This window comes from Lepisosteus platostomus, chromosome 12, assembly GCF_059453375.1.
Source record: "Lepisosteus platostomus isolate fLepPlt1 chromosome 12, fLepPlt1.hap1, whole genome shotgun sequence".
NCBI classification, from domain to species: Eukaryota; Metazoa; Chordata; class Actinopteri; order Semionotiformes; family Lepisosteidae; genus Lepisosteus; species Lepisosteus platostomus.
This window is the reverse complement of record NC_142622.1, coordinates 38,240,244-38,263,548: the sequence shown is the minus strand read 5'-3', so window position 1 is coordinate 38,263,548 and position 23,305 is coordinate 38,240,244. Positions and strand designations below refer to the sequence as shown.

Here is a 23,305-nt window from a genome sequence, read left to right as displayed (position 1 = left end):
CTCTAATGGTAGCTCTGAAGATTTCCACTACTCTTGAAATTCCACTTTGCTTTTGAATAATAGCTGGACTATCATTGTGCAAATTTACATGAAATTTTGGCTTTCTGCAAGGACAGTAATTCATCGGCAGCCTACCTTAACGCAAAAAAGCAGTGTTATTAGAAATAGCAGGACATAAATCTTGTTTTTGGCCACAGCAAGTGCAAATAATTACTATGTTTTTATATTAATTTTCTTCTGAATAGCAAAAACTCCTGATCTGCATTTGTGGGCGAATATAAATAAAACCAAAACAAACAAAAAAGCAGATAATTAGTAAATGTTTTAGCACCCAGTACTAATATCATTTTACTTTGTATGAACAACAGTTAGGGGCTTATAAAGAGAAGCTTTTCAAATAATTGTCATTACCATGTTGGATTAGGTACATGGTACATGTCTGAAATAGACAATTTCACATAGAATCTTACAAAAAAATCTCATAATGAATACAACACCCATGATTGACATTACATTTACTTGTCTGCATTAAATATGTACCTTAAATAGCAATACATATTGGAGTTCAGTATGGAAGTGAGTAATATCATTGCATTATTAAGTTGTTCCTATACCTGAATTCAAAGAGGAAGAAAACAAAATAATTTTAACTCAATATCATAGCATAGAGATAAATTACTTTTATTTTTTACATCAGTATTTTTCTCATCATTGGAGCATTTTATGATGTTTGATACACTTGTTTTCTACATTCAGTGATGTTATCATGCATCACAGTACTGGCATGTCTACGGTGTAATGCAACAATATTCAGAAACGTAACGTTTGAAGTGCCAGAACTCATAGCACACTACAGAGGAGTTTGCCTGCCAGAGGAGGATTTATAAAATGCTAACTACAGGGGTGTGAAAAAATGTGAGCCTGTGATTCCTGAAATATATCTATGACCAGTATGACTTTGCTCTCTGCACAGTGATAAAGATGACTGGATAACATCTTTTTAATTGTTATAGCAACAAAACATTATACAATCTGTTATTTGATGTTTCTCAGATTTCATCAGTATGAATAAATTTGGAGAGCACTGTACTGACCAAATTGATAACAGACCACTGGCCAGGTTTATACCATTAGACTTTTGTGGGTTGTTTTTTAAAGAACTGTGCCCCTAATTCCAATTCATTAACTACATCATTACCAGATTAGCCAAGGAAAGAATCTGAAAGAGAACAGGGGGCAACGGACATATAACACAGTGATTAACACAAACCAATGGCTCAAGAGAGCTCAGGCTTACTAAACTGAACTGCCCCACAAAAAAAATGCCCTGCCCCCCAATTCCAGATCCACACATGTGCTCCTTCCCCGTCACATAAAACCGGGAGAAAATAATTTTATCGGTTCAGTGGCTGATCTATTTCAATCCTCGCTGTGCAGCAACTGAATTCACATCCCCCCCATAAGAGGATTTGCGCTTGGGGACTTCCAGTGCCAAGATGCCGCTCAGAGAGAGGGAGTGAGCTAGGATATCCATGTTTTCATCTAAACTCAAAGTGACAGCTAGTGGAAAGGAGAAATTCCGACCTCGGGCAAGAGCAGCAGGTGGGAACCTTTTATCCCATTACGCAAAACTAATGCGGCATACATGCAGGCCTGTTTCCCCCACTTTTCATTCCTGCTTGTTTTTCTAATGTTCCTGAGCAGGCCATCCCGGAGAATAGATTTGTATGAAATAAATACGAGGGATTTCTTCCAACCCATCATACATTTTTACAGCATTTTCCTCTTCCCGTTGAAGAAAACAGCAGGCGACTGGTGAGGAACAAACAAACCTCCTTTAAAATTAGAACCAGGAGACAGTGACAAAGGGGCTGCCGCGTGTGATTACTGAAGAGTGTGACAATTTTCATTAGCTGCAGGAAACAAATACGAAAAGATTAATCGCGCGCCGTGAGGCGAGATTTCTAAAAAAGATTAACAACATTGCTTGGGTTCAGAAGTGAAGAGAAAAAAAAATCAACGCTTAGAAAGAGCCTAATAACAAGAACTCAAGATCTGCCATTCGTTTCACAAATTCACTACCAGCCAAAGACTACAACTGGAATATAAAATTTGCACATACATTTACATCATGATAATTGGCAACCCACACTATATTGATCACATTCTTCGTTTCTGTTGCTTTTGGTGAATTTAATCTGTAACCACCACCAAGTGTGTCAGTGGACTTCATCTTCGTTTCACACTTCAAACATACTACACCAAAGAGGTCACTTGATTTTTGGAATAATTCCAAATAGCACAATGATCCACTGGCATCCCTGAAGTCTGTTTAGTCCATAATCTTCCAAATACAATCACTAAGCAATTATAAGAATTATACTATCCTATTTCTTTGTGATGTCCTGTAAAAACTAAACCTATTTTTATAAGGCTTTTACTCAAAAGATTTCCAAACACACAAAGCATTTGCGAAGTACTATAGTATTTCTAAAGGTTACTGGTACAACATCAATCATTAAAGCTTAACAATAAAGTTTAGATTGCCGACTATGGACTAACTACATTAACTAACTGCAATGCAACAGTATACATTTTACAAGTAAGAATATCTGGTTGAATTCTTGCATTTGTAGCCAATTTAATGCGAGAGATTTTAAGTTTTAACAGAGGAATACTACGAATATGAAAACAGCCATAACAACAAAAATTACTGTGCAAATATCAAAAGGCTACTTCAGTAATGAAATAATAATCACAGTAGAAACCAGACACTGTTTACACCATATTGTTAAGAAAGACTCAAGACAGAAATGTTCATTTACAGCTGGAAAAAACAACTTCTAAAACAACAGTGAAGGGTGCAACATTACGCCCATGCTTTTCCACACTTGTAAGGATAACCTTAAAACTTAGGCTGTTGAGTCCAATCAATTAAAGCTGGAGTTCTGCAGGTTGTACAGGCTTAAAAGGTAGATCAGTAGTTTATCTGCAATATAGTCCAGTACTTTAGGTGTTTCTTGATTTAATTTTCCTGCTTATTAATGCTTACTTTCCTACATTTCCAATGCAGTTCACTATCATTATACACAAAAGCCAAACCATAAACTTTGAAGCTAGCAGACTTCAAGAAAACACCTGTTGGTGTTAAATGGTGAGGTTTTATAATAATCTACGGTATGAAAACAAACTAGCTACATTTTTAACACACTTTATAATACACCACTTTTTTGTTGTTTGTTTTGAAGGATTTCTGTTTTAATTGAACTTCTAGAGTTATTTCTCCAATGTTTAGGAGGATATCACCATAATAAGGGCATGCTTGTCATATGCTAAACAAATAGCTTATAACAGGAAATGCAAAGTCTGTTTTTTTAAAAAAGCTCCTTTAAAGCCTGTGCCCCAGAAGGTCCATTTATGTTGAGCTGTGAAAGTGCTTTACAGTAAAAACCTTGTGTAAATGATTTAAAGCAATGATCCAGGGACCAAAGGTGATTCAGGAGCCTAGAACCAATATTTGTATGCTCGGTGCAGTCAGATGTTGAAATTTGTTCCCCGTTTTTGAAAAATTCCCACTGTATGCTGTTCCTTTTATTTACAATAAGAATCTAGGAACCTCTAGGAGACATCAACTGCAAAGTGACATGACTGAGAGCCTCTTGAGTCCTGCAGATACAGGGTACCTCATAATTTTAATTAAATCAAATGTGTACTGTACGTGTAAAACTGAAGCTGACCTAACAACCATCCCCTTTTCTGCAGAGCATGTTTAATTGTACTGTTTCAGCACATCAGTTTTTTTTTCCCCCCACCAATTTTCCAGAGGAGCTATAAATATTTTAAATAAATACACACAGTATTGCTCATAAGGTCTGCTATTTGAGGTCCAGTTATTTAGATGCATACATCTTATTTTATCTCAGCTTTCCAGCTGAGATACACAGATCATACATAAACAATGCAGTAAAAAAATGTCTCATCAAAAAACGGATGAAATAAATTGCTTTAACAAAGCCATATGGAAGGAATTGAAGCAGGATGGGGGACAGAGAAAGTGATTGATGGGCCCAAATTTTCAATGCAGATATAATGCTATTACTTGGCTTTGATAACATAATGAGACTGTCAACTTCTGGTTATAATTTTGTAAATCATCCTGTAACTGACTTGTCTGTAAACTGCTTTACAGATCTGAACAGAGTGGTCGGTATACATTAATCAGTTGTCATGCATATGGAAATTTCTTCTTTATATCAACACACAAATCAAAGTTCCCATTGGACAATAGCATATCTGGATGCACTGCAGTGCCCAGGACTCAATGATCTAGAATTCAATTCTGATCTTAGTCTTCTATTTATTTAATTTCCAGATAAGCTTAAAGATGCACTTCATCATCTCATAGCTTGTTCAAGATACTGGACAATGTCCAGATATCCTAGTATCATTTAACACGCTATACGGTTTTCAGTAGTCCCTACTTTGAAATAAATGTTCATTGTAAGCCTATTTAAAGACTGGTGATGAAGATGTTGTAATAGAAGTGTGTAGCCTAAATTCAGCTAACTGGGAGTGTAACATTTTACTGAAAAGTGACAAAATATGAACATCCTTTACAGTAGGTCTATATGTTTTAGAGGACATTATGTTTTTAATGTCCTGCAGTATAGTAAATTAAAATTCTAATTACTTTGCCTAAGAATCCGAATTTTGCCCAAGCTTAAATGTTTCTTAAAAATACTTCCTAAAACAAATTTTCAAAATGATATATTGAAATGGTAAAGCAGCTGTTGTTAAATCCTAAACATTTCCTTTAGTTCCAGTTCCCTCTACAAACCAATCCCCATTTCCAATTCCAAAAATTGGAAAGTGAACCTGGAAATATGATCTGATTAGCTAAGATTTAACTTTGCTCCATAGAACTGTGAGGCAGCAGCACCCACCAACTGCTATACTAGCAGGCTACCCACATTGTAACAGTTCGTATTACAAATTTAGAACAGCTTTGCTTACACAATACTGAGCTCATTTTAAATGTGGAAAGAGGTCTTTGTTCCTCTGCCAAAAGTGAGCAAATATTTTAAAAGATACAAACCACCTATTCTATTTATTTTCAGCCAAACCCAGCCAAACATAATGAAAGCATAATAACCAAATAGTGAATTAAACTGCATGTATTACCTCAAATTTAATCCAAACACAAAGTGCAATGCAAATGTTAATGTAGCTTTTGCAAGTAATCTTCAATTCTCCAGAAATCAACATTCCACTTGCACTCGACTGGTCTGTGATATGGACTATCTACTAAACATATTTTTTAATTGATACTCAAAAAGCTTTGAATGTAACTTAATTACTAACCTTTGCACATTTCCAGATGGGTTCTTCCAGCTCAATTCAATCGTATAGAAGAGATGGCCCATCTGTAAGATCTAATATCTTCAAAGGCATTTCTGATCTTATTTTGGTAGAAAACGACTTCTTCAGAACCTTCATTGACAGAATTTGATAGCAAGAAAGATGATTAAAAAAAGTTTAGAATAAATTATAATTATGGATTCATGATTCAGTTCAAATTAGCTAAACAAATAACAAAACTCAAGTATTTAATCATTAGGTATAACAGTTTCCCTTTAGGCCTCTGAAAACACCACCTTCTACCTTGTGAATACCAGTACCTCCTAATTGTCTAAAGGCTTTATTTCTTAAGAGCATGACATTAAAAACTGCTCAACTTTACAGCTGCATGTTTGCTTGCAGCATTCCAATACCTCTCAAGCAGTGAAAACAAATAACCTGCTGCAAAGCTGGTTATTATGGAGAAAAAAATGTCAGTTACATTCCCAGATCATAATCATTAGCTTTCCCAGGTGCAAATAACTACAGGTGCAAAGAGACAATGTTCAGACACTCAAAACAACCTGCTGAAACATGAAACCAAGGAATTGTCTTCAGAGATGTTTATTGTCTGGCATACCTCAGGATAACACAAAACCTTCCATACAGCCAGAACTATACGGTGTACTGAGAAGAGAGATAATATACAAAAAGAAATCATTTTCAGACCACCATGACAGCAGAACATGAACCCTGTACTGTGCACTTAATACTTGAAGATAACGATTTGTGTGACAAACAAATTAACAAAGTCCCTATGATTTCACATAAAATGATAACACTTTTTTGGAATAACCTCTGTAGGCTTTTAAAACCATTCTTATGTCATGACAGGAAAGGAAATTCAAAGGAGGTTTATCTCTTCAATTTTTCAAGTACAAATACTACAGAAAACAGGATAATAATGTGTGCTTTTTTAATGTGACTGTGTGCTATTAACCTTAGCTAAAGCATGAAAATTAACCTCAAACTCACTTTTCTGGTACTTATTGAAAAACGAATTCCTTAGAATACTTAAAGCAAGGTCTTCAAAATAAACTCCTAAGTACTAAATTACACACTAACATGACAGTTTAATTTTCATTTTAAAATTCTGAGCCTTCTTTACAGTCTGGTGTTAATAAAGAGTCCATTAGCATAGATTAATTCCAGGCTTTTAGGCTATTACAGAAATTTGACTAAATGCAGTAAATTCTGCATTAGGTCATGAAAGGGCAATACCTTTAAAGTCATTAAAGATAATGGATATTATAAACAACTCTCTCATCCTTTCAATTCTTGCTTCAGATCAGGTCCCTAACGTTGAAAGCTTTTGTCATTCGTTTTTCTTTTGTTAAAAAGTGAGAACATCTGCCAACAGAACAGAGACAACTGCAATGCAGATAGGAACAAACCATCTGGTTTATGATGATTCAGTGTAATGACTTGGTTTTGTTAATATAAAAGTAGGAACTCGCTTTCCCTTAGATACCATGACCTGTTCTCATTGCAGTTGTTTAGCATCCTTGATTGTAAACTCCACTTTCCCGTTAAGTAAATATGGCTGTTTTAGTTTATTTTCACAACACCCACAGTATAATATCACAGGAATCCGGATGGGGAAATGGGCCATTATGCCCTTTGTTTTCTTTATGTCAACATGATATTGCACTCATGTCTTTGGGTTGTACATTATTAGGAATACAGACAAGACCCAAATGATGCATTACTTTGACAGAACTCCAAACGCAAAGAGCTACTGTAAATGAGAATTAATTTGCATATCCCTTAGGGAGAAGAAATTAAAATGACTTTTGACTACTGTAAGAAACGTGAGAAAATTTCTACAGTACCACAAAACATATTTTACTCATCTATCCAGCACAGCAAGGCAAAAGTGGAAAAAATAATTCTGCAAAAATACAACACCAGCCTTTTGTAAAGTAGTTCCATTCACTTCAGGATAAGACTAAATGTTTAGGAAATTGGTACATGGAGGATTTGGGGAAGTAGGCCACTTATGTATGCACAGAGACCTTTGCTAAGATGACTAAACTATTTTACCTTCTGAACCGAGAAGAATTTTGACACTGGTCAAAAGATTGCTTTCATCTGAAGGGGGTCAATTCAATGTGTGCAGAGTAACATCTACTTTCAAAGCTAGAGAGAGGAAACTATGCAAAACCTTATTTGCAACTTCTTCTGAAATAGTAACAAACTAACATGTTATAGGCTTATTCCATGCTGAAAAGAGAAGAAAAAAAACAACATTTCGGCTGTGGAGCCTTCTTCAGGTGAGCTCACACCTGAAGAAGGCTCCACGGGCGAAACTTTGTGTTTTCTTTGTTCTCTTTTCAGCATGGAATAAACATATTACTTGTTCCTTTGCAGCCTACGCATGCTGACACAACTACCCACCTGAACTACAAACTAATATGTTGTTCACTTGTTACATCTTATGTTTAGCAATGGAAGCACTTCAGGAAAGAAATATAAATTTCATGGTTCCAAGAGATCCAAATAAACTCAATATTTAAGAGTTATAAATTCAGGAGATGGGTGTGCATATACAGTCCATATAAAGTAGTTACTAAAGGGACTGTGGATACAGAAGCCTGAAGCTGATTTAAGCAATGTCAGATAAGATATTTATGTTTCAATAGTGAGCCGCACAAGCTTATTGACTTCTACACTGGATTTTCTGTACATCAGGGAGCCTTGCACAAGTTTTAGCACTATGAATTCACATTAGCGTGAGCTTTGAAAAAAATATTCTGGTGCAGAGGTAAGAGATTTCACACAGACATGACAGAGGTGCAGGGAAAAAAACAAGACTTCACAATATTGCTCCTTGCGGGACTTCAAGATGTTCAGAACTATTAGTTACTATAAAGAAATAGCCTAAATGATGGGCAACATAAAACAAGTGTAGTGTTTTGTTTCCTGTTTCAATAGCATCTTGTGCTACGGTGACTTAGTAACTCTTTTAAGCTGCTTCTGGAAAATGAAGATGCACTTCTCACAAGTGCTAACAATCAAATTGTGCCTTTTGAAGCTCCACTACAAAGATGAAAGGGTGCTCTGCAAGTGTTTGATCTCCCCATCTGACATTAAAATAAAAGTAAAAGGCCTCTTTGTTAGCAATCAGTTGCAAACTATTTTTAGACGTACTAACACAACAGTCAGTCAGATCAAACTACATACATGTCACCATTTCCATTATATTGCAAGTCAATATAACAGTCAAACAATGTAATCAATAATTAATACAGATGTCAAGCAGTGTATAGTACTAGCTTTTTATTCTTCATGAACATGAAGAATGTTAATATAACATTCAATAACTGATATATTACTATAACTTTGATATAAACCCATCTACACCCTACTCAGACTGCAGATATCACCACATCCACAGATGAGCTGCCATCAATTTGAAAAGTGACAAACTTCTTACCAACTGCTCAGGTTTTACACTGGTGAACAGAACAGGTACCCACTACAGACATTCCCTTACAGCCACATTGGTAACTTAAAGAAACAGGACAGTAAGTAGAGAGCAGATCAACATCTTAATAGTACAGTGTAACCTTAGCTTGGTACAGCTCCCTAATAGTTAAGAGATCAAGCCTGGTTAAATTTAACATATTCATCAAAACCTCATTATCCAATGACATCTCCCTTAAAAATAAACAAAAGTCTCATTAATACTAAGGCTGTCAAAGTGTAGTCGACAGCCCTGCAGCATGTCAGTATAAGCATATGGCTTTGTGATCATCATCCTTTCCATAATATGCTGACTGCTCACATACTTTACAGCAATAAAGGACAAATGAAAACAGAGAAATCAAACAGAATTTGCCACCACAGAAATTAGGTTTGGCAGAAAAGCAATGCAAAAAAACAGACTGTGTAACAAAATGGCTTACTTTTCAGTGCTCCCATTTTCAAACCTCAGTCCCAAAGTTTCCATTTGCTAAGCTAATTAAGAACAAAAAAGACAGGAAAGGTGCACAGTTTTAAACTCCTTTCTGATTTTTCACAAATTCATATGGCTAACTGTAACTACAATTAGCCTACACATTCTGTTTACACAGATATATGAAACCAAGGCTTTCAATTCTATTCTTAGCATACTGCATTTTGTCAAGTTAAAGGAGATGCCTAGTACTAGTCTTATTATTTACAGCATTGTAGTAACTCGTTGTGTGTTTTCAATTACATTCTTCCTTTATATTTGATGCAGAGCTTATCCTTATCCTTGTGTGTTTGATCAAAACCCACACTGGAATGTGTAATTGAGCTCACTCCCAGAACCTTAAAGGGACTTTAAGGGCCATTTCCAACCAGAAATATTACTCTACTTTCAAAAACCCACCATAACTCTAATGGCTAAATATAGACTCAAAATGCATCCCTGTCCTAACGACTCAGTTTACAAACCACACAGGGGAGTGAGCCTCTGTTTTGTTATTTTTCTTCAAGGAATAACCATAGCACTTCCCCCTTTATGTCATATATCTAAGGACCACATAAAAACCTCTTCATTCAAAGGGCAGCCCAAGTAATTATAAAACACATGTCGTATATAAAACAAGAGCTTGAAGTTGTTTCCTCTGGGGAAGGGAAAGAACTGATGTCGGCAGTTTTTAAAAAAGATTACATAATACAGTTGGTAGACACAGGAATATAAAATACTGGTAAATTACTGGCACTGGGGCATTTACGCATTTCATGCCAAGGATGGAACCATCCTCATTATTAATTAATATTATTGATTAATATCAATACAAAACCAAGTTATTATATTATTTATTATAACTATAACATTGTTCAAAAATTTGTTAAATTCATATTGTGGTGAGTATGAATAAAATTTAATGCAATTTAAAAGTCATGACAGAGCCACCCACTTTTGTGTTAACCCAAAACTGTATTCATGGACACAAACAACTATAACAATATTTTTCTGCTGTATGAGGACTTCAATAAGAGTGTCTATTAGCACAACTGCCTCACTAGTCCAAGGTAGAGGCAGTGCAGTTTTTCATTTGGAGGATTTATTCAGGTAGAAGAATCAGATGGAATCACTGAGGAAATTGAAGATAAAGCCTGGAGCAAAAACTGCATTTGATGTTCCTCGGAATGCTTGACTCCTTTTCACAGTCTTGTCTTCCTTTTAAAGAAGACTGTAGGGCAAGAAAAGGATTAACTGCAAAAAAAAAATATGCACTAAAGCTAATGCTAACTTTGTTCTTTTGCTCTCAGAGAGGGAAATAAAACAGCTTTTAAATCTGATGTGAAGACGCATCTGTGGTCTTTCATGAAACAATACTATTTATCTATATCAAAAAGCAAAAAGTCCAAGTTGTGAAATTATTTCACAAGCAACAGCTAGAAGAAAATACTTGAAGCTTTATTGTGAACCTTAGGCTACTTTGTAAAGTTCTGCTCAGTTTCCCAATACTTGGTTCAGCTGTGATTTTTATTGGCTATAATCCTTATTTCTAGATGAAAACCACAGAAATAAGAGATCATCCTCCATGAAACAACTGTGCTTTCATATTATAGTCTCACTCCTGAGAAGGTCCAGAAGCAAAAAACCCATTGATTTTAACAGAAAAAATATCAGAAGTGTGTTTTCCAAAAATATTAACATTGGACCGACACAGCTTTGAGTAAAATGTTGAGTGTGCAAATAGTTTCATACACTCAGTTCTTTCTTTTCTTCAAAGGTCAGCATGTGAAAGCATGTGTCCAGCCCAGTGCTTGCAACTCCAATTTTACAGAGGTGAGTACTGTCATATCCACCCACTTTTTTATTTCTTTCAACAGAGGATGAACTTAACCAGACTGGTACAAAAACCTACTGTAGAACTAAGAAATCTAAATCTACCCCTCCAACTCAAAGATCAAATTTTGTCAATGACAAGATTAGCTTTTACGTGTTTTTTTTTTAATACTGAATCACATGCAATATCACAGGAAAAAAAATAAAAGTGACAAACCAAAAAAATTCTGTGACTCTACAAAATATCGCAGGTACATTTTTATGAATGTATAATGTTAAGTGAAAGACAGATCTAAGTCGTTTATTTTTTTAATGCATTTTATTACACTACATTAAATAACATAGCTGCATGCATAATAAAAATAATTTTGGAGCATTTTCAACATTTGACAGTAATTAATCTGTAATCTAAAATTAATTTTAAAAATATAGGTGCTTAAAATAATTTTGCAGGTTCAAAAAAATGATCCCATATGAACGCTGCTTTATCAAAAAGCATTAGAACGGAAAAGAAGTTTGACAGGTGTCCTTAATCTTTACCTGTCATAGCTGTAATGTTTCATTATGCTCCATAGAGAGAGGGCCCAGAAATTGGGGCCTTAAAAATCCATGACTTAACCTCATTCTTCATCACTAAACACACTGAACTTCAGTCTATCTGGATGTTGCTTCAAACAGGTTTTCGTCAGCAGCATATGCAATCTTTCATCAGAATGTAATATTCCTAAATGAATTACAATTACCAAGATATAGTCTTTTAAATAATTTAATTGTCTGACAAATTAATGATTTTATAATTTATACTTCTTTATTCAGTTGTGTATTTTTGGCTGAAATACCTACAGCAGCAGTTTCTCATCTGGGTTAGAACCCACAGCCTTCCAATTAGGAGTCCAGGGTTGCTAACCACTTCTCCCACAGTTACCTTCCATATTGCCATTTAACTAGTAGTAAACTGTTGTTTAAAAAACACTAAACCCACACATCAACACCTGCAATGAGTTCATAATTTACATAACTGGACAAAAGCAATCAAATCTAGACTAGCACAGACACCACCACTATCTCACACCTCCTATTCCTGTATGTGTGAGGTTACCAAGCCCTAACCTTTTTTTCCCCCCATCTCAATTTAAAGTTTATTTTATTCATAAGTTTAAATTTGTCTCCATAAAAATCAAAGGACACTTGGAACCTTTGAGGTTACAAAAAGCACAGCTCTCCAAAAATCATTCTATTAAAATTCCAATTTAAAATATTGACTCTTTATAGACACCAAATTCTTGCATTAGCTCACCACATATCTGCAGTTCACTACAAGATAAATCAAAGTAATGTACAATTAAACTTACTCAAGGGCTATGTTTACAAGTTTCAGAGCAAAGGGATGAAGGAAAGTTTCAAAGCAATGCATTTTAAAACTATTATAAATGGTAAACGTTATTCTGCAAATACTTAGAAATTACCTCTTCTACTAAATTTAGGTCGGCAAAGTCTATAACTGATCGATATTATTTCGGAAATATTATTTCAAAAACGTTTTCTAGCAACATTTCATTGAGAGCTTATTTTTTATTAAAACAATCCTAAACAACTGTAATGTGTTATACTTTGCTGAAACCGTTACACATAATACTGTAACTTACAGTATATTTTCATGAAAAAAATCACCTGTAATTAAAGGATTCGAGGCAGACGGGTACATAAAGTTACTGATTACTTCATACTGTAGCCTATGGTGCACTCATTTCTAGAAAACTGGCATATTAATGTAAATAAAACTGATGCATCAGCAGACAATGGAACAGTGAACCAGAATAAACACTGAAGTTGCTTCTTCTATGTACAGTAGGCACGTATCCTATCCAAGTAAAATTACATCACTGTGCTGTTGTCCAGATTTGCAATGTCTTTGATGTATCTCCTATTACCGTACACTGTAGTACTTGTTACGTGTCCTTCGTTCATTCAAAACACACATTTGCTAGTTTCATTACGGACTCAAAGCATTAATCATTTCAGATCAGAACGAAGACAAACAAAAGTAGGTGAAGTGCTGGGAATTCGTAGCTTAACGTCTATGGATGTACATGATCACTGATATTCCAGCTCTTATTATTATCAGTAAATAGGATATGGTTAAATTAATCATCATACTTGTAAATGTAGACACCTTTTAAGCTACAGTATATCATACATTTTAAGTTAACTTTAAAATCACAAGCTTCCCCTTTTACTGTAATCCTTAATTTAAAATGAGGTCGAAAGGCATTCCAGAGATAGCATGGATCTTTGTAAAAAAGGATATTTGAAAGGAAGCAAGCAAAAAAGCGTTTTTCGTCTGTTCTTTCACGAACATTAATACCATATTACATTATAAAGGGCGCAGAATAAAACATCTATTCTCTGCAACAGACAATAAAAGAACCAAGAACCCCATCAACATAATTAAAGTTTGACATTCAAAGCGTCCAAACTTACAACATACAGTATAACTATAAGACGTTCAAATTAAGTTGATAACATATGTTTAAACATGATAAGACGTCGCAGATATGTTATCTCCGGGTTGTTTGCTGGGGTTTTTTTTTGCAACACTGTAATAATGTAACGCTGATAATAATAATAATATTATTATTATTAAATGCGAGTAGTAACAGTCTTTCACTTATTGTGGCATAAACTGAACGGCTCGGCTCTTCATGTTACGCGTATCACCCAAGCAACAGTCAAAACTTTCCCCCTTAAAGGAGACTTAAATAGCCATGTTGAGCTATTAAACTTACCCTTTCCCCCGTAATAAAGGACGCCAGGACGACAGAAAAGATTATCCAAACGTTCCTCATAATTCCTTTGACAAATGAGCGTTGCTGGAAACAAAACAAAAACAAAATCTCTCTCCTGTACAATTCCTCCAAGCACGGCGATTCGTGTACTTCTGCTCCCCACTTGTTTGTTCCTCTCTCTCCCACTATTCTCTCTCTCTTTCTGGAATCCCACCGGATACGTGTTGCTTTTTTTTATTCCTCCGCGCACTTTTTTTTTTCTGCTCAAACCGCACACTGAGCATCAGTTTAGGGATATTAAACAAGCCCTAGTCATTCTCACTTCCTCACAGAGCGTCGAAAAGTTTTCTTAGTATGAGCTTTTTCCTTTTGTGGTGGTGGGGGGGGTTGTTTCTTTGTGACAATAAGTCCATTAAGCTAACATGTGCAAAGCCATACCACGCAGTGTGTTGCTGAGCTCGGAATGCGACGCCTACAGCAGAAAGAACAGAAGAAAAGGAGATCTTCTCAGTGATTGACAGATGCCCTGACCAGATGCATGCATCATGCATCGGGGAGAGACGGTTTTTAAAAAACTTGTAAATACTAAAATGACTCCTGCTATTAATAAACAGCGAGAAAGCTGAGCTGCAGCTTGCCTCACTTCAATGTTTCCTCTAATGTGTCGCTTAGTCGTGGTATTGGCTTTTCAGAATTCAGGCTGAAGCACTTTATTTTTTTATTTTTCTTTATAGAGGCTCTTATAATAATGTACATGTAGTTCCATCATATCCCAACCAAAAAAGTCGCCCCAACAACAAAGACATGATTTCATCATAACACCCTGCCAAGTGGCGAGATATGATTCCTTTGTTGTTTTTGCATAAAGGTTTAAACGATTAACGTGTCGGTTTCGAGATTCGTTTTTATGGTTTGGTTAATAATGCAGTTTGTAAATCCATATTTACCAAACAAACGATAGCTGGAAAGCCTGCTGTTAGCGAGGGCAAACCTGATGTTGAAAGAAGTTGTTACTCTACAAAACCTTTTTCGTTTAAAGCAACAGGTGGGGTCATCTGCCTTTGGGAAATATCATCCCGCAAAGGATATTTTATTCTTAAATTCAGGTTTGGAAATGTTAAAATTATAAAAAATATTGTTTTTTTGTTCTTGTTTGTACTGTTCAACACAACTAAAATCAGATGAGTTTTAATAGTATTAAGCATCCTGAGCGTTCTGATCTTATTTGGTTATCAGATTTTGTCTCCACCTAGTGGTTACTGGAAGACTAAAGTTAGAGCCGACAGTGAGCGTGGAAAATCAGATAAAAATAATTGGAATCCACTTTCTTATCGCTCGTGTTATGACAATGTAAACGATAGGCTGATGAATTAAGATATCTGACCCGTCGTCAGTAAACGCACATAGGTTAGGGTTTGGAAGGAACAACGGTTTTAACTTTTAAAACCGAACCAAAAAAATCCATAAGCATAAACGTCAGACGAATTACTAGGCAACTATGCATTAAGTTTGTACTTTTAAGTTATTTTCCCATTTCAAGACAGCAATAAACGTAAATATTAAGTGAGTAAATTAGTAGTCCCAGTTCTCATGTTTTCATCCTATTTCTAACACCGAAGTTGTAAAAGACAGTCTGGGGAATTGAGGGGTAACTGGCTGGCATTTTCGAACAGGTCAGTTGAAGATAACTCCACATGTACATGTGGAATTTCTATCAAGGCAGGCCTGTGATGCCGTGAATGTCAGTGGCAGGGGGTGTGATGGGAGTCCCAGCAGGTAGTATGTGAGGGAGTTGTAACACCTCACTCCTGTCTAACAAGATTTCACTTGGATGGTGCCCCAGATCATTCAGTGTTCAAAGCAAAAGTGCAAAGTGGAGTCAAAGCATCATATCTCTGATGTACTGTACCTTCTAGCCCACATCACCTTCCCACAGGTAGAAAGCTGATATAGCCTATGATAACAAGGAAATAAGTGTATCTAACATCACTTTTAGCATGTCGCGTGTGTGCTGCCGACTCTTAGGTTAGATCAGATTGGAAAAGAAAGAACTGGAGGAAGGGATCTGAGGAGCAGTGGAAGTGGGCATCTGTTAATCTGTGCTGTGTGCCAGTCACCTCCCTCATTGAAAATGAGGAGCTGGGCAACGGAAGGGACATGTATTCAGATTTGAATTGGGTGATAAGTAATAAGGGAATGGGGAGGAATCACGTGTTTGGAACATGTCCATAATGAATTCTGGTCCCACAAACCTGATGTGTAAACAGCAACAATAGGAACTGGGCATACACAGGAAGTGAATACTGAAAAACATGTGTTTTTATGTATTTTTTCATGTATGCTCTTAAATAATAGCATTGTTGGCATTTTGATTAGAAAATGCCATAATGTTTAGAATATATACATCTATTTCTTGACTGAATCGTTTATAGACCAGTTCTGATACATCATTATACCAGTGTGTATTCTTCCTTAAAGCTGCTTTACAAGATATTCATACCAATTGCTCGCTGGCCTTAGTTCTTGAATATTTGGGAGGGGATCCCTGAATGAAATGAATTGAATGTCTTTAATTTTTTCTTTTTTAACAGAAAAAATATGCATGATCAGTTACTGTGTATTTGGTTAAGTAATATTAACAGATATACTGTATTACATCCTAGAGGAGGTCTTTATTATTGTAATATTTATTTAATGAAGTACCATGACTTCATTGTCAGGCTTAATAATGTATAATTCCTAGAAATATAAACAATAACTACTGTCTATCAAATACAGATCCAGATTAAGTAATAGTATTCCAAACAGTCCAATCCAATATATTATATTGCATGGAAACTGTGCAGTTCATTTCACCCAAAACTGCAGTGGTCTTTGTAGACATGGTGCATTAGTAAAATATACAGTAAACCTGTCCAAGGTAAGCACTGTTTTCAATTTAATTAATCCTTTTTTCAATTTTTTCAAATATATTATTCAGTGTTGTTCACATACTTTTTTACTCATGGTACTGTACCAAGTTTATGTAATTTATTGAATGCTTGTTACCATGCTTTTAAAACAAGACAGATGTTTTTGAAGATGCTGAATTACTCTTTTTTTCAAGTTAAGAATGAACATTTCCACTTTTAAAACTTAAATTGTATGTTTATAGTTTTTTTCTTACATTTATGTTTCAAAAGTATTTTGTTCATCTATCCTGTACATATGTACAAAGCGAAAACACTGAACATCCCTGATGCTAGTGATGCCGAAAAAACATCATTCATGTAGTTTTTGTTATAAAAACAATTAATCTCATACTCTTTTGTTATTTATTCAAACATATGATGTTCAGAAGGTAATCTCATTTAAAAAATACAAATTAATATAGCCTAAAGTTTCTCAATACCTGTGAGAAATAATGACCAATAATTTTATACGCCATTCTTTGTAGCATTATTTTCCAAAGGCTGGTCACCCTAACATTCTTTTTGGTCTGTGATGCTAAGTTCCTTGATTTTCCTCCCAAGCTAATTTGGCTTTCAGACAATGGCTAGAGCTCCACTACACAGTCAAATGGCACTTTCCAGCTAATGCCTCACAGATTGCTTTCTTGTTATTCTTTGTACTCTCCTCTGTCACCTCCCTCCATCTGTCTGGCCAGCTGCTTGAAAAGCAAGGGGTAAAAAGATGCACGTCCTGGTTTTATGCAAGTCTCTCTGTTGTTGTTCCATTCTAAACAGGAGCCAGAAACAATAATAGTTGCCTATTAGCTAGAAATATTCTTCAAATGATTTTGTTGTAATTATGCCATAAGTATTGCTGCATATTCCTAACTGGATTAACCTACTTGTCACTTAACTTATTGATTGGCTATCACCAGTGTTAATTTACTGCATAGTTAATTATCCATTTATTTGCTCAAACACTGTATCAGTATTATATGTTCTCAAAACTCACATGGACAAAATGTATTTATCTGTTCTCAAGTAAAACTGTTCACAGCAAGAAGCACACAGGGCATAAGAAGCAAAAGTAACATAATCAAGCTTTTAATTAAGTGGAGCTTTGGGGAGTTTCCCTAATCTCTTAGGGAGCATAGCTAGCATGATTTAAAGTCACTTCAGAAAATCCAGGACAATCTGACAGCCCTTTACTCTGCATGTAAAATGTGATACTTAAGGTACCAAAATGGCTCATTATTAAAAATAAATCCAGACTCTTATCTTAAGTAAGAAATAGCATTCATGCATGAGACTAAGTAAATGACATAAGCAGACATTTTCTAACACATGGAAGTATTAATCTGGGCTCTATGTAGTCCCTTACATTATACATTGCTTATTCTCATGTTTCTTTGTTTTTCTTACCACTAAAGATTCCAATTTAGGAAAAAGGGTGAAATCTGTATGCATTTTGATCAAAGAAATACCTTAGGTTTAGCATGGTAGTGTAATCAACAAACATCTTGGAAAAATTACGTCGGAGGTGAAGCAGTTTATTTTATTGCGTTGAAATGCATTTATTTCTGAAAACTGGCACCAAACAGTTTTTTTCTTGCTGCTAAATGCTGTTCACAGTCATCGGCTTTGGTCCTTGCATGCAATTAGCTTCAAAGAGCAATCTGTAATAAATATTATCCAGTAGAAAGATACTTTTTCAAAAAGATACGTAATATTTTGGAATTAAATAAACAGATTTTGCCCTGCAATTATTTTTACGTGGATCATGATGTAAATATGAATTTCAATATTCACTTTCTTTATGTACTCAATTAGTATTGCTCTTTATACCTTCCACAAAAACTGTTTTCTGGGACAGCTACCAGATTCATTACTGCCACATTTTCAACCTTTAATTCTTCCCTATTCGCCCTTAATACCTATTTAAATCTGACTGCATGGCCTTTAACATTGACCAGTTTCACGGTGTGTCCGGATTAGCACACAGAATACAATAACAGATGCCCGTTACCACTGCTGGTTAAATCCCTTCTTCCAGTTTCAGTCTTTTTTCCAATCTGATCTAACCTAAGAACCGGCAACAGGCGAGCTCCAGTCTGTTCAGCACGCTAAGCAACTCCTTCAACCTCCCAGATAAGGTGGCCAATTAGGGTGAGAGCGAAGTCTCTACTCCTTGTCTCCCCCTTTCCTTTTCTACCTCGTGCCTTGATTCTAGTCCGTTTTCTACATCCCAGACAAATTTCTGTGTCAAGCAATAATAAGAATCTGGCAAGAAAGCCAGATTTCCTCATACAGTACATGGTCTGCAAATCTCTTGCAGGGATGTCATGCAGCTGGGGTTCAGTAAACCGTAAACAGTAAACCCAGCTTCACTCACCTTCTGCCTCCTCTTCTCTTTCTAACTTGTGCCTACCAGGCTTTACATTTGCTAGAGTCTGAGGAAGGCACAGTTTTCTTTTCATTTCACACCATCCTGCTTTCCTTGTTTGGGGCTGACATCCTGCTGTGTCTTTTATGAGTGATCGAGCTGCCAGAACAAGCCCATAAAAAATACATATTGTATATGTTAGCAGAAAGGTGAAGGGGCCCAAGTGGGAAAGTGAATTTCTGTTGTGTGGGGATTATTTGATATGGAGAGGACATGCCTGTTTTTGTTGTTTTGCTTCTTGTTGCCAAGAACCTTCATAAATTTTTCAAAACACAGATCGCTTGTGAGCAGACCAAACCTCAGTGTTGACCCGTTCAGGTAACAGTGTGTCACAGGCAACTTGTGTGTGTAAAAATTATAATCCCTGTTACATTTTGAAGCTTATTTCTCAGTTGCACAACATTTGTAAAAGGTCACTAATGTGAATATGGCAGTGTTCCCTGTGGTTATGACTTTTTATTTCTTTTGTCATCTTCGCCATTTGTTTCTCCACTGACATTGCCACAGATATTGACTTTACTTATAAGAGGCTAGTTATACTTAAAGGTAATTCAGTAATTCATTGACAGGATATTGAACTGGTACGGCTGCATTATTTCAGTTTCACTGTTGTATACAAAGTTCTGGAGAACAAGCCTATTTCATTCTGACAGAAAAAAAGTATGAATAACAGCTATAACATGGTGATAAAATGGGGTTGAAAGGTATTTATTTTTCAAAGATTGAAAAATCAATACATTTGAAATATTTTGCTTTTAGATTTTTTCCAAAAAAGCAATGCGACAGAACCAAGTCAGTTAGTTATTAAAAATGCCACAGACGGATGTTTTAGTACACTTCATTTTTGTGAACACTTTTTTATTTAAAAAATAGCAAACCAAAGTCAGAATAAGGAACACCATTTGCTTTAGCATACAAAACCCCCACTTATTCCACACCCCTCCATCAGATTGCCTCCTTCAAATCACCAGCCTAAGGAACCCAAAAGGGAAATCATACAAACGTGGAAGAAACACAGTGCAGCAAAGCGCTCATTAGTAGCAGTAGTCAATGTGTCTCCACTGCCCCTGCTTCTGGCAACACCAAGCTGGGCAGCAGAAATCTGGATCTAAATGATATTAAGAAAGGCTGTGTTTCAGTTATGCTAGATAAAGGATTGTGGAGGCTCTCAGCTAAACATCAACATGTTTTTAGCTGTGGTCAAGCTAGTCAACAAGATCCACTTCGTCAGTTGTGAAAGACCAAGACTGGAGACACCATTTGACGAGAGTACCAGATACAAACAAGAAAAGACCTGCCTCCAAAATGTAGCCATATGTGGATACTCTCAAAAGTCGTTTAAGAAAGTACCTATAAAACCCCACAGGCAGAGTGAAAAAATGTGACTAGGGACAAGTTTCATATGATACCATTTATGAGACAGCATGTACATTTATACTCTAAAAAATTGTGAATTTCTGAATGTTAGGAAGACAAACCTAAGTTATCCCAGACATTAAAATGCAAGAAATGTCATCTTCTACAGTATTCCAATAAATATTCCACATGATAACAGCTGTTAAGGATTTGTTCGCAGCCTCTAAAGTAACAGACGAAACCAATCACTTTTTTGCCCGTAAAACCTAGCAGATCATGTATTGCATATGCGGACAATCTTCCCCTACAAGTGATCCCATAGGTACGCATTACAGAACAGGGGCATAAAATAAAATAAATAAATAAATAAATAAATAAATAAATAAATTGAAAGCGCTGTTCGCAAAAACAGTATCTACCACTTGATCCATATGAAAATATTTTGTAAACCGCGCCTAATTATCAAAGATGGATTTTCAAGGTTTTTTTAATACTTCTTCATTCCAGAAAGTAAGTTATAGTTATTTCTGAAGTTCCACAAATATGTTTTTATTTAATCCATATGTTTTCACTATGGCAATGTGGCATCATTTGTAAACAAGTTTCTGACAAAACTACAGAATTCCAATGGGGACACATGATGCTGTCAAGTCTTGTACAACTACATAAATCATTCATACTTTTTTGTCTTCTGTTAGCATGAAAGCAGAGTGGGATAAACTGGTAGACAAGTTGAACACAGACCACAGGCATGATCTATTCAATTGGTAAATTGAATAGATCATAAATTGGTCAGATCAACAACATCTTTTGCGGTAGTGGATGTTAATAAACTCTCACCTTTTCACACCTCTGGTCCACCTATTAGAGATCATTTAACACCAGACCCTGGCTAAGCAGTAGTCTTCACATGCCCAGAGTTCAAAGAGCGAGTTCAGAGAAACCTTCCCAGGGTATTTACTGCCTTGGCATACTAAGCTACCCACATAATACTTTACTGCACACTGATTATATCTGGTCAGGCTTGTGAATGTTTTTAATTTGACATTGTAGTCATGAATAACTTGTTTTCCTGGTTAGAATGAATTATAAATGTTCTTTAAACAGTACTTTCTCTGTTTAAAAAGATCATAAAATCATAAGAATGGACACAGATGACACAGCTGTCTTGCTCATCTGGTTTCTAGTAGCTAACTGACCTGAGGATCTCATCTTTTTTTTTTAAATAAGCAAGAGCATTGGCTTCAATAAATGGAATTTGAACAAAAGTAGACTCGTTACTTTCTCTTTATGCCTGTTCTTGCAAATCAACTCTGGAATTCTTTGAGAACATAACCTGTGCGACACATAAATAAAATTCATTTTACAATTGCATTTTGAAATTTTTTTGTTTGTCAATGATTATGTAATTGCTGTTCAATTACTGTCAAGTCCTGAATTGATATTTAATGCAACAAGACATAATGAAAAGCCAACAGTGTTATAAGAATGATTGTAAAAAAGATGCAGCTTTGATGGACAGTGATATGCATATTATTTTATAACAGACAGATTAATTTGTGTATTATAGAAATCAATTTAGACATTTTTAACATTACATGAAATTATTTTAAAAAATCTTTATTACGCTAAGGTCCCATGATACATTCTACCGGAAAAGCAATGTACCAAAGAGCATTGTGTCAATCTTGACACTTCACCCTCCCTTAATGCCTGTTCTTTACGAGCAATCCAAAATTCTGTGGAAAATTGCACTGTGGTCTTTGTATGTCAGTTGAAACCAGAGGAATATACGTGTAATACTACTGGTGGGAAAACTGAGACCAAGTCATATCAGCTTCTTTGCTGAGGCATGTTCAGAAAAGCATGACTATTTATTAATCATATATTTTTAAATGCCCTTTTCTTTGCTTCTGAAATACAGTCATTTCCGTATCGAATTACAGAAAAGAGCTTTCTAACAGCTAACTGCTGGTGTTTTTTCCATAGTCACATTTTGTTCTTATGTCTACAAAAAGCGTGTTTGGATCGATTTATACAGATAACGCAATTCTCAGACTCAATTCTGTTGCAATTTTTCAAAGGTTAATGCTGTCCATCAAACCTTGAACTCGTACAGGGAAAGTCAGGTTACAATATCTGGGGTGGATATAGTGCATTACATGTCCAGAATACTTTAACACACCATGATTCCATTGAATATTAATTATAATTCTACTTAAATATATTCTGTTTTAATAAAACCATCACTTAATATGAAACTAAGGTCTTTAATTTTGCCTCTGCTGTTCAGAAGTTTTACAATCATTTTGGCTTTTGTTAGTGAGAGTGGTACCAGATGTAGTATTAATAGACATGAAGTGTTGTAATGTTACATTACATATGTTACATACTGTATTATAGTATTACAGTAATGTTGTCAGTTATGCTTTATGTAAATATTTATACATGTATTGTTTAATACATTAAATAATAAATTAATTTTACTTAATTGATACAGAAGAGAGTTAATATCCAAGAAGGACAAAATGAAAGTATTTATTAATTGATTCCTTATCTTATTAAGGCAGGAAAACATAAAGACTTTTTATATCCCAAATATTTTCCCTAACAGTATAATGAT

The 23,305-nt window shown here is 35.3% G+C and overlaps 1 protein-coding gene across 1 annotated transcript in view; it reads right to left on the bottom strand.

Moving 5' to 3' along the window:
* Positions 1-14,395, bottom strand: part of sdc2 (syndecan 2) — a 53,401-nt gene extending 39,006 nt beyond the window's left edge. Inside the window, exon 1 of the mRNA XM_088601878.1 lies at positions 13,954-14,395. Within this exon, the coding sequence (XP_088458004.1) occupies positions 13,954-14,013 (60 nt within the window). The 5' untranslated portion in view covers positions 14,014-14,395. The remainder of the gene's footprint in view (positions 1-13,953) is intronic.
* Between the last annotated feature and the right edge of the window lie 8,910 nt (positions 14,396-23,305).